Source organism: Microcebus murinus, chromosome 22 (assembly GCF_040939455.1).
Source record: "Microcebus murinus isolate Inina chromosome 22, M.murinus_Inina_mat1.0, whole genome shotgun sequence".
NCBI classification, from domain to species: Eukaryota; Metazoa; Chordata; class Mammalia; order Primates; family Cheirogaleidae; genus Microcebus; species Microcebus murinus.
The window spans coordinates 7,982,528-7,994,451 of NC_134125.1; the positions used below are offsets into that span (position 1 = coordinate 7,982,528).

The window sequence follows — 11,924 nt, forward strand, 5'->3', positions numbered from 1 at the left end:
AAGGAAATAGATTTGTGCACAGTATACAGTGGGATATCATAGCACCTGGATTCAAATCCAGGCCTACAGGCTCGAATTCTGTGGTTTCATTTGTCCCTCCTCCTGCAAGCAGGTGATTAGATTCATTTCCTCATCTTTCGCTTCTCAGAACTTTTCTCACTTCTTCCTCCCTTGCAGTGAATCTGCCCTTTTTCTCCTTGGTCATTGTACTCCGAGCTCATTAGCTCAGACATGAGGTCTGAGGGAGACATGTGCATGTACTGATTCTGGAAGCACATGGCATTGAGACCAGGCCAGCTGGTGACCTCCCCACTGAGAAGAAGCAATGACAATGATTATATCCATAATCACTGATATTCATTGCAACCCGCCAGCTTCTGTGTTGGGCTCTTTATGTTCTATGTGTTATCTCATTTCATCTTCACAACCCAGTGAGGTGGGTGCTGTGGACCCTGGTCCACAGGTATCCATTCCCCCTTCTGTTGGTGGCAGCACCCTGGTTTTACCCAGGGGCACTCCCTCTCTCTGCCTTTGGATGTAGTCTGCCCAGTCTGACAGAGCCGGCACTCACCAGCCCAGCCGTCCCTGGCTAAGAAGTTGTCACGGAAGCCATGAAACCTGGCCAGACTCTCTCTTCCTGGAAATGGGAGAGTGAGCTGTGTTTGTAAGATAGAAGACAGCTGGTGCTCACTTATTCCACAGCGGGATGGCCCCAGCAGGGTGGCCAAGTGTCCTATCCTAGTGCAACCCTCTGGGCTGCCCTGGTCCATTTCTCAGCCTCCTTCCCTTATCTCCCTGTGCAGTTTGAGAGCCCCTGAGAATCTTCCCATTCAATACCTTTTCCCCTTCAGTTAGTCACTGAAGTTAGTTAGTTTTTGTGACTGCAGCTCCATGGTCCTCACTGATAGGGTAGTGCTCACATCCTCATTTCATAGATGAGGAAACCAAAACACAGAGATCAAGTATCTGGCCCAGAGTCCTACAGCAAGGCACAGCGGGGCTGCATATGACCCGGGCAGCCTGAGCCCCTCGCCCTAGGACAGACTTCCTAGCTGCCCATCCCAGAGCTACATTCTGGGCTCCTTGTCCCAAGAGCAAAATTTTCCTCATAAAGGAAGTTTGTTCTGGGTATCTCTTTACTCACCATATAGAATACAGCCAGAGGTACTGGGCCCGGTTCCTATCACATGTGCTGAAGGACCTGTCAGTCTGCTGTGGTCATTGTGTGTGTTCTAGTAAGATTTATAGTTACAACAAGACTCATGCTAGTAGTGGTGAAATCTGGATGTGTGGGGATGTCCGGGACATGGAGATGCGTCAGACTCGTGCCACTGATTTTAGCACACACTGTAGCTTTGGCTGTCTGCCTTATTCCCACCAATCCCTTTCATTATTTTCCATGGCTCAAAATAAAATTAAGTCATCCACTGTGGTTCCATGACTTATTTTTCCCATGGTAGGAGAAAGCCAAGGCCGAAGGACTTTGGAACCTTTTCCTACCCTTGGAGATTGATCCCGAGAAGAAATATGGGGCAGGACTGACCAACGTGGAGTATGCACATCTGTGTGAGCTCATGGGCACGTCTCTGTATGCTCCTGAGGTACCTTCTTTAAAGTTTTTCTCAGCATGCAAGAATATCCTGGTCTTCCATGAGAACGTCTCCCCTCACCATCCAGTCCCTCTCCTGCACAAATACAAAGAGTGGATTCAGGAGCATCAACTTGAACTTAAATTTCTTATAAGGGCTGGCACAGTGGCTCACACTTATAATCCCAGCACTTTGGGAGGCTGAGGCAGGACAATGACTTGATGCCAGGAGTTCGAAACCAGCCTGGGCAACATAGCCAGACCCCATCTCTACAAAAAATAGAAAAATTAGCCAAGCATACTGGTGCATGTTTGTAGTCCCAGCTACTCAGGAGGCTGAGGCAGGAGGATCACTTGAGTCCAGGAATTTGAGGCTGCAGTGAGCTATGATCACACCACTGCACTCCAGCCTGGGTGACAGAGTGAGCCCCTATCTCAAAACCAACAAAAATAAAATAAAAACATAAACTTCTTACAAGGAAGGACAACTGCAGGCAGGTGGTTAGAGTGGTAGTGAGAAAGCAGCTCAGGGCGGGGAGTTGCTCAGGGAAGACGGAGCCATATGAGCCTGCAGCGCCCCCTCCAGGCCTTTTTCTCCCAGACAAAGAGGGGTCTGTGGCTGGGCTTCAGGGGCTCTGAGATACCATATTCAAAATGCTGTGTGTCTGGGCATTTCTCAGGGAGAAGAACTCGTGAGGACATCAGAGGGTCTGTGACTTGGAAGGGGTCCCGTTCCACTACTTCCACGGCATTTGAAGTTACAAATATGGATGTGAGAGTCACTGTTTGCTCTTTTTCCTTTTCAGATATTTAACTGCTCTGCCCCCGACACGGGGAACATGGAGCTTCTGGTGCGGTATGGCACCGAGGAGCAGAAGGCCCGCTGGCTGACCCCCTTGCTGGAGGGCAGGGCCCGCTCCTGCTTTGCTATGACCGAGCCCCAGGTACCTCACGTGGGCCACTCCCCACTTGCCAGGCCCCTTGGGCGACATTGGCAGCTCTAACTAGAACGTGCTCTCACCCAGGTTGCCTCTTCAGATGCCACCAACATTGAGGCTTCCATCAGAGAGGAGGATTGCTTCTATGTCATAAACGGTCATAAGTGGTGGATCACAGGTATTTGGCGTGAAATTCGCTTTTCAAGTGCACCTCGAGTCTGTACTGATGGGCATGTCTCTTGGTGCCTGGTCGTGGCCAGCTTCTTTTTCAGTTGACACAAAGGAGATTGTCTCTTTGTGCCCCCAGCAGAGGCAGCAAACCCTTGGAGAACAAGAGGGCACTGCATGTAGTGTGCTGTTTCCCAGGGGTGAAGATGTCCCCAGATGACCACACATAACTCCAGAAATCTCTTCACTCACCCTGCTCTCTTCATTCTGCCTTGGGCAGACTACATCCTTTCCCTTTGGAAAGGCGGGATGTCACTTCCTTGTTGGCTTCCCTAGATCAGGCGTGTTGCATCCTCAGGACTAATGACAGTCCTGCCATTTATGGAGCCTTAGGGAGTCACTTCCCTAATGTGCTAGCCCCCAGCTTCCAAGTAGGGAACCTGGAGTTGAAGGTTTGCTTGATTCCAAAGCCTGGGCCCAAAGCCACGATGTTTACACCGCCTGTGGGAATAGAGCAGAACAGGCTGGCAGTGACAGTGTAGCAGTTTGCAGACTCTTATCTCTAAATTATATTTCCAACTCTACATGATGCTTTTTTAAAAAACTTGCTCTTATGATGTTGGATTCATTCCTCACTGGGACAAAACCCAATTTGCTCTTATTTCTGGTTGAGAGCCTGCAAATGCACATCTGACTATGTGACGTCTCAAAGAGCTCTGCCTGCTTGCTGCATTCCCTTTCCTGGGCCAGGACTTCGTGGTAAAGAGATTTGGTGGCCCTGGCATCAGATGATCGGGATCTGTCTCTCCCCTTTCCTGGCAGGCGTCCTGGATCCTCGCTGCCAACTCTGTGTGTTTATGGGAAAAACAGACCCGCACGCCCCAAGACACCGGCAGCAGTCCGTGCTTCTGGTTCCCATGGATACCCCAGGGATAAAAATCATCCGGCCTCTGACAGTGTATGGGCTGGAGGACGCTCCAGGTTCGATCCTCTGGGGCGGGTCACCCTGGGTGGATCTGGTCCCTGGGAAACGGCTTTGGCAGCCTTTGCTCTCATTCAGGACTTGCCATGTCCCATGTGAAAGGGTATGATGACATTTGGAGGGCCGCGTGCTCCTGTCTTTCATTTCCATACAGGAATACCAACCATGTAGACAGATTTCAGATAGGCATTTATGCATTTTTTTCCTCTTCTAAACTTAGAATGTAAGCAGGACTCTGTGACACAGGAAGCCACACACGGCAGAGGCAGGAAGTGGACTCCAGGCCTCTTCTAGGCCCCAGTGGGGACAGCTGACCTCTAGGCCACAGCCTCAGTTTGGTCTTCTCACTGGGGTTCTCTGCTAACAATGTACATGGTTTTACCTTCAGTGTTTCCATAGGATCAGTATATCAGTAGAGGCACAAAGTACTGGGGCATTTCAGCTTAGGGTGGCATCATTGTTTTCATAAAACGAATGACAGAATATCCAGTTGCCATTATAAACCAGTGATTCGTTTTCTATCTATAATAGGCTCCTTCCTGCCGTCCCTTTCCCTTTAACTGTGTCTCAGTTAGAAGGTTAACTAGCTGGGTTAGTTACAAGAGTAGTTAACCCAAACAGATGCAAAGAGTAAACACATCCAAGGGAAACGGGAGGGCTAAACGTGATCATTTGGGTATTTCAGGTGGCCATGGTGAAATCCGATTTGAGCACGTGCGTGTGCCTAAGGAGAACATGGTCCTGGGGCGAGGCCGAGGCTTTGAGATCGCCCAGGGCAGACTGGGCCCCGGCAGGATCCATCACTGCATGAGGTTGATCGGGTTCTCAGAGAGGGCCCTGGCGCTCATGAAGGCCCGAGTGAGTGCTTCTCTCTGCCCCCAGCACTGACCCCGAACCTCAGCTGTCTCCTTTGCTGTCAGACGTCAAATCCTACCAGTTTTCTGGGAGCAGACCTAGCGGGCAAAGCAAGGTGATGTCTTTGCCACAAAGTTGCGTTCCGGTCTTGGCTTTGCATCTGCCGTGTTGCTGCAGTGTGAATTCAGAGCAGGATGGGCCCCACCCCGTTGAGGTGACCAGAAGCAAAAGGCCAGCTTCCAAAGCCCAAAGGGTTATGGGCTGCTGAGAGCCACTTGCACTCCTAGCACATGGTTAAAAATCAGACACCAGGGGCTGGGCGTGGTGTAATCCTAGCACTCTGGGAGGCCGAGGTGGCTGGATCGCTCAAGGTAGGAGTTTGAAACCAGCCTAAGCAAGAGCGAGACCCCATCTCTACTAAAAATAGAAACAAATTAATCAGCCAACTCAAAATATATAGAAAAAATTAGCTGGGCATGGTGGCGCATGCCTGTAGTCCCAGCTACTCAGGAGGCTGAGACAGGTAGATCGCTTGAGCCCAGGAGTTTGAGGTTGCTCTGAGCTAGGTTGATGCCATGGCACTTTAGCCCGGGGCAACAGAGTAAGACTCTGTCTCAAAAAAAGAAAAAAAATCAGACACCAGGGAGAACCCATGGTGCTTGTTTTCATCCCTGGGGTTCCAGCATCTGGCCCTATACTACCCTCTTCCCCTGGTATGTCCAGAAATCTTTATTCAGCTGTGACCCCACAGAGGTTGGAAGCCTGTGTAAAAGAACCACTGCTGGGGCAGGAATTCAAATTGGTGGTAACAGTTTCACAGAGGTGAAGCTAACCCTGAGACCAAACCAAATGTCTTGCAAGACACGCCATACAAAGAACAGAGGCAGTCGATGCGATAGGTTTTGACTACAGAGCAAACCGGTGATTTACACCCTTTTGTGTTGAGACTGACCAGTTCTTTTTTCTTTGAAAATAAAATGCTTCTCCCTAAGGATTCAAATATAGTGCTTCAGCCCTATACAGCATTAACACTCGCACCAGCCTCTCCGCAGAGCAATTACACTGGAGGTATGAAAAGTCTTCAGAAAGTGCTTAGTGTTGGCCCGGCGTGATGGCTCAAGCCTGTAGCCCAGGCAACAAAGTGAGACTCTGTCTCAAAAAAAAAAAAAGAAAGTGCTTAGAAGGTGCTTGGTGTTAACATGACAGCTCCACTCAGGTTTGATTGTAATGGAGTAATTAGGAATCTACAAAGGATTTACTGCTAGGAGGTTCACTGCAGCATTGATTCTAACAGCAAAATGTTGGGAACAACCTATCAGGCTAATGGCCGACTGGCCAAATAAACCATGGGATGGATGACAGCAGTGAATCCAGAATGACACTGTGAAAATCTGCCCCTTAACACTGAGAGATGTTCCCTCGATACTCTTAAATTTGAAAGTGAGCTACAGAGAAATAGACAGAGTATGACTCCTATTTTTTGGAAAAAAATGTGTGCACACACACAAGTCTAGAAAGATATCCTGCAAATATTAACTATAAGTGACTAGATGGTGGGATACTAGGTGTTTTTCTTCCCTTTTCTGTTCTTAGAATTGATTGCTTTTCTGCCATGACATATTATTTGTGTAAAAATCTTTTTTTTTTTTTTTAGACAGAGTCTCGCTTTGTTGCCCAGGCTAGAGTGAGTGCCGTGGCATCAGCCTAGCTCACAGCAACCTCAGACTCCTGGGCTCAAGCAATCCTGCTGCCTCAGCCTCCCAAGTAGCTGGGACTACAGGCATGCACCACCATGCCCAGTTAATTTTTTCTATGTATATTAGTTGGCCAATTAATTTCTTTCTATTTATAGTAGAGACAGGGTCTTGCTCTTGCTCAGGCTGGTTTCGAACTCCTGACCTCAAGCAATCCGCCCGCCTCGGCTTCCCAGAGTGCTAGGATTACAGGCGTGAGCCACCGTGCCCGGCCCTGTAAAAATCATTTTTAGAAAAATAAATAATACAAGAAAACAAAGAATACTTACTTTTCCCATGCCTTGTGGCATTCAGAGCTTGAAATCCCCATAAGGTCACCCACAAGGGGGCTCCATGTTCCTGACAGCGCGTGGGACGCTGCACCACAGTCAGCAGAGGGCGCCATCGCCCTGCTCCGGGGGAGGTGCCCATGTCACCTCAAGTCCCAGGAATAGCCCTGGGCTAGATGCTGGCTCTGATCTGAAAGAAAGGCTCCTGCTTGGCAGCTGGGCCTGCCTGTAGGTGGCTGGAATTGCTGGAGTAAAGGGTTGTTAGAGGCACCACGTGGAGCGTGGCTGGGCTCGCTCTGCTGCAGTGAATGTCTCGTGTCCAGACCCCGCTGGCAACTTGGCAGATAAGCTGCACGTTCCTGCTTTCGCTCTCCTCTCCTGCCTTATCCTGTCTGTGCTTCCTCCCACCCACTTCTGCAGGCCACCAGGCCCTGTGCCTCTTGAGGCCAGCGTGTCCCCAGCCCTGTGTCTCCTGTGTGACAGGTGAAGTCCCGCGTGGCCTTCGGGAAGCCCCTGGTGGAGCAGGGCACGGTGCTGGCAGACATCGCGCAGTCGCGGGTGGAAATCGAGCAGGCCCGGCTGCTGGTGCTGAAAGCTGCCCACCTCATGGACGCGGCAGGAAACAAGGTAGGAGGCAGAGGCCCCCGGGAGGGCCCCAGGGAATGGAGGCCAGAGGTCGCTGTGAGGAAACCCATTCTTTCTCATTCAGCAAAGCATGGGGAAAAAGCTTGGCTTCTTGATGTTGAAATCTTTATTTCAACTCTACTTAAAACTGTTTGGGCAGCTTTTTAAAAATAGAAAAGGCACAATAAAAAAGGACCAACCTTTCTGTTTTACTGACCTGGTGAACTTCTTAGTCTGAGACGGTGGGCCATGCCGGGCCATGTGGCCCCCAGTCAGCCCTGGCATCCCAGGGTATGTTGGTGCAGGTGTCAGGCAAAAAAGAGTAGGAAGGGAGAAGGGACCCTCTCCTGGCCTTAATCCAAATATAGAATTAGCCAAAATAGAAGCTTATTTCCCAGTGTGATGTTTTCCTTAATTAAAGCTCTCTCTGGTTAGCCGCGGTAGCTCACACCTGTAATCCCAGCACTTTGGGAGGCCAAGGTGGGAAGATTGCTTGAGGCCAGGAGTTTGAGATCAGCCTGAGCAACATAGCAAGACCCCATTTCAACAAAAAAATTTTAAAAATTAGCTGGGCGTGGTGGTGAGCCTCTGTAATCCTAGCTGCTTAGGAGGCTGAGGTAGGAGGATTGCTTGAACCCAGGAATTCAAGGCTGCAGTGAGCTATGATTGTGCCACTGAACTTCAGCCTAGGTGACAGAGCAAGACCCTGTTTCTTAACAACAACAAAAAAGGCTCTCTCTAAGTGCCTGTGGTGGCCAGGCACAATGTCGACACTGACCTGCTTTGTCCAGCTTTCTGTGGGGCAGCCTCTACTCCCAAGAGCCTGAGCGTTGAGGGGATGACCCAGGCTCACAGTTCTTGGTTCTTTGATGCCCTAGGGCTGGATGTGGTAGAGCCTCTCAGTTGCTTCCTGAACAGATCCTAGTAGCTCGGTTTTCTGGACCCCTGGCTGGCCTTGGTTTGCTGTGGCTTGGAGATGGAGCTGAGCAAGGGACAGCCCCTCTCCCCTCCCCTCCTCTGTGTGCTGGCCACATTCCCCACCATCTTGGAAGGTGTCTACACTTTCAAATCTGTCCTTTACCAGGCATTTGCCTCACATCTTAGCACATCTTTTTTTTTTTTTTTTAATTTGTATTTTTTTAGAGAGTGGGTCTCAATGTTGTCACCCAGGCTAGGTTTCAGTGTCACAGTCGTAGCTCATTGTAGCCTCCAACTCCTGGGCTCAAGTGATCCTCCTGCTTCAGCCTTCCAAGTAGCTGGGACTGTGGGCATGTGCCACCATACCTGGATAATTTTTTCCTATGTTTTTTAGAGATGGGGTCTCCCTATGTAGCACAGGCTGGTCTAGAACTCCTGGCCTCAAGAAATCCTCCCACCTCAGCCTCCCAAAGTACTGGGATTACAGGTGTAAGCCACCATGCCTGGCCTCCTAGGAGGTCTTGAGTCACCCTTGGGCTGACATCCCATGAGACCTCATAGCCTCTGTTTTGAGCCTCTGTTTTGTTACATTCCTTTCTTTGACTCTGATCGGTCTTCCAAACTTTCTGCCCTCAGGTCTTTTGTAACCACCTCCTTTCCTTTTCCTCTCAGGCTGCAGCTTTGGAAATAGCCATGATTAAAATGGTAGCTCCCTCCATGGCCTGCCGCGTGATTGATCGCTCTATCCAGGTGAGCACAGACTGGACAGCTGGCTTCTCTGAACTGTTGACACCAGATGTGAAACTCTCACCTTCGGTGGCCCAGCCTCCTGGAAACCCTGACAGGGCTTTTATTGCCCCCTCACTTCACATGTAGTTTTCCTCAGGGTGGAGGCCATCCCACCCCCATTTTGAATATGAGGAAACAGAGGCACAGGAAAGGGAAGTGACTTGTCCAGGTCATTCAGCTTGCAAGGACCTGGGTCTTCATGACTCCAGAGAGCATAGCCTCGGCCGCGCGCGGTGGCTCACGCCTGTAATCCTAGCACTCTGGGAGGCCGAGGCAGGAGGATTGCTCAAGGTCAAGAGTTGGAGACCAGCCTGAGCAAGAGCAAAACCCCGTCTCTACTATAAAAGAAAGAAATTAATTGGCCAACTAGAAATATATAGAAAAAATTAGCTGGGCATGGTGGCACATGCCTGTAGTCCCAGCTACTCAGGAGGCTGAGGCAGGAGGATCCTTGAGCCCAGGAGTTTGAGGTTGCTGTGAGCTAGGCTGATACCACGGCACTCTAGCCTGAGCAACAGACTGAGACTATGTCTCAAAAAAAAAAAAAAAAACAAACAGCACAGCCTCTTACCTGTGTGGGAGGCCTCCCTCAGATCCTGACACCTGGCCCCAACACAGAACAGAAGCCACTTGCAGAGCGGGCTTGGAAAGTCCATGGGTCGGCCAGTGTGGGCCCCCTGAAGTCTCTGGCTTATTAGTTATCATAGCACGTAAATGTCATAAGGGCCCCCCAGGGGAGATGATTGCCATGAGCTGTTATAAGCAGTCCACAGGCCTTCGTTCTGGGACCCTCAGAGATAAGGGCTCACCCAGGGCTTTCCCCCCTTCCTGCCCTGTGTCCACCAGGCCTTTGGAGCAGCAGGGCTGAGCAGCGACTACCCCCTGGCCCAGTTCTTCGCCTGGGCCCGAGCACTGCGCTTTGCCGATGGCCCTGATGAGGTGCACCAGGCGACAGTGGCCAAAATGGAGCTGAAGAACCGCACTTAGACCTTGGGGACTGTGGAGGCCGGATGTCCCTGCTGGGCCAGCCATGCCCAGAACCACAACTGCCTTTGAGAGGTCTGCTGTGCGAGGTCCTTCACCCTGCCCAGCTGCTCTGTCCCAGGACAGTCGAGGTGCACTCGGCCTGTTCAGGTCTCCACAGAAGATGTTTCTACGAGAAGCCTGGTGTTTGCGATTCGGGCAAGGAGGAGGGCATTGGCTGTGAGCCGCGAGGGTTTTGGGACAGAGCCTGAAAAGCTGGTCTTTGGGCTCTTGGTGGCGGCTGGGCAGCCTGAGCCGCCCTCTCTCTGGCTGTGAGAATCTGGACACGTCAGGAGCCCTGCCGAGGCAGTGCGCCATGCTTGCTGCAGAAGCTGTGGCCTCCCGTCCCTGGCAGGCAGGAGAGCAGCCACCAGTGCCATGGCCTAAAGCCCCAGGGCTACAGCGCTCCTGGGAAAATGGAATGAAACCAAAATTGTGAAGCCGCTGGCACCTAATTTTCTTCATTTGATTGTCCATGGCAGAGTACACTAGTTTAAATGGTATTTTGGAAACGGGCTGTGGGGACACAAAACTGTAAGAAAATATATCTCAGAGACTCTGAGGACTTTCTGGATCGTATCAAAGGCATTGAGCTTAGAGGTTCTGCCTCAGCTCCTCAGTCTCAGCACATCTGTCACCTCCTCCTCCTCACACTTGTGTGTCCAGGATGCTGGCCACTGCCTGGGCCCCTAACTTGGGGAGGGGGTGGTTGTGGATGCCATGAGTCCTGCCAGGTCCTGAATCAGCCACCTTCTGTCCCTGCTTAGTTCCACACTCTCATATAAATGCTCATATAAATGTCCCCAGAGGAGCTGTGGCGATGTGTGTGAGGCCCCTGCAGCCTCCACACTCCTCTTTCCGCTCTATGCTGACAGGGCGTTTGGGGGCAGGGGGCGGAGGGCAGTACACTGGCGCCATTGGGAGAGCAGTGTTCTCTGAGGAAAGCGGAAATGCTCACTTACTCCCCTAGTAGTGGGTACCCATGAGCCCAGGTGTCCTGGGCAGATAAACTGGTGGCAGTTAGGACCCAGCCTGCTAATCTCCTAACTTGTGGAGACGTGGCCAAAGGCCATTTCAGGTCAGACCAGCCAAGCAGGGACCACCCTCCCCGGGGACTGCGTTCCCTGAGAGTGCCTTTGGGCTGCAGCAGGGCCCACCCCGCAGGATACAGAGTCACAGAGGCTTGCCCCAAGCTTGCCTTCCTCCACCACACTGAGAAACTGCTTTTTGCTCAAGGAAGGTAAAGTTAAAATCCAGTCCCAAACTATTAGCTATCACAATGCCAGCCACACTGGCGAAGAACCTTTGGCCAACTCTGGCAGGATTCTAGCAGCCTGAGTCCTTGCTTCTGCCTCGGGCCTCAGGAGAGAGGAGGTTATTTTTTAAAAGAGGAAGTGGTTGTGGCCTGGCATATTACGAGGCTGTAAGAATGTCTGTCGTGGCCTCTGAGGTAAACCTTGCTTGTTCAGTAGTGCAGCTGCAGAGATGAATGAAGGTGCTGTGCTGTGGGCGACCCGGGTCTTTCTCAGCTCCTCTGCCTCAAGGGGCCTGAGCCACTCAGAGCACCAGGAATGCTGCCTGCAGAAGGGTGAGTCCCCACCCCCCACCCCGTCAGCCCCTCCAGCTCTGCTGGATGATTCCACTCACCACTGTGGATTGAGCCCAGCTCTGGGCCAGGCACTGGTCTAGGCCTTGAGGAATGTGCAGCTGCCCGGTTGGCACCCAGGAGGACTCTTTCTAGAAGATTTACTAAAGCCAGGACCTGATCAACAAAAAGAAAGGGTGAGGTGCTTCCAGAAGGAGGAGCTGCAGACGCAGAGGCCCGGTGGAGTGGCCCAGGGGCAAGGGAGCAGGAGAAGGGGCGGCAGGTGAGGCTGAGGAGGGTGCCCTGGCGCCAGGCTGTGTGGGGTCTGCCTGCTGTTGATTCTCGCTGTGGCAGAGTGGTGCGCTTAGGTGGTGGTGTGCCAGGATGTGATTTGGATTATAAAAAGATCCTGCAACTCTCCAAAGTGCAGC

At 51.5% G+C, this 11,924-nt stretch overlaps 1 protein-coding gene across 3 annotated transcripts in view; it reads left to right on the forward strand.

Annotated features, from left to right (window-relative positions):
* ACAD10 (acyl-CoA dehydrogenase family member 10) overlaps positions 1-10,470 on the forward strand; it is a 47,545-nt gene extending 37,075 nt beyond the window's left edge. For all 3 annotated transcript variants that reach the window (XM_012778372.3, XM_020282927.2, XM_020282928.2), the window contains 8 exons: positions 1,461-1,601; positions 2,395-2,532; positions 2,614-2,704; positions 3,517-3,675; positions 4,362-4,534; positions 7,038-7,181; positions 8,769-8,846; positions 9,732-10,470. In XM_012778372.3, the coding sequence (XP_012633826.2) occupies positions 1,461-1,601; positions 2,395-2,532; positions 2,614-2,704; positions 3,517-3,675; positions 4,362-4,534; positions 7,038-7,181; positions 8,769-8,846; positions 9,732-9,872 (1,065 nt within the window). In that variant the 3' untranslated portion in view covers positions 9,873-10,470. The remainder of the gene's footprint in view (positions 1-1,460; positions 1,602-2,394; positions 2,533-2,613; positions 2,705-3,516; positions 3,676-4,361; positions 4,535-7,037; positions 7,182-8,768; positions 8,847-9,731) is intronic.
* Positions 10,471-11,924: the final 1,454 nt, after the last annotated feature.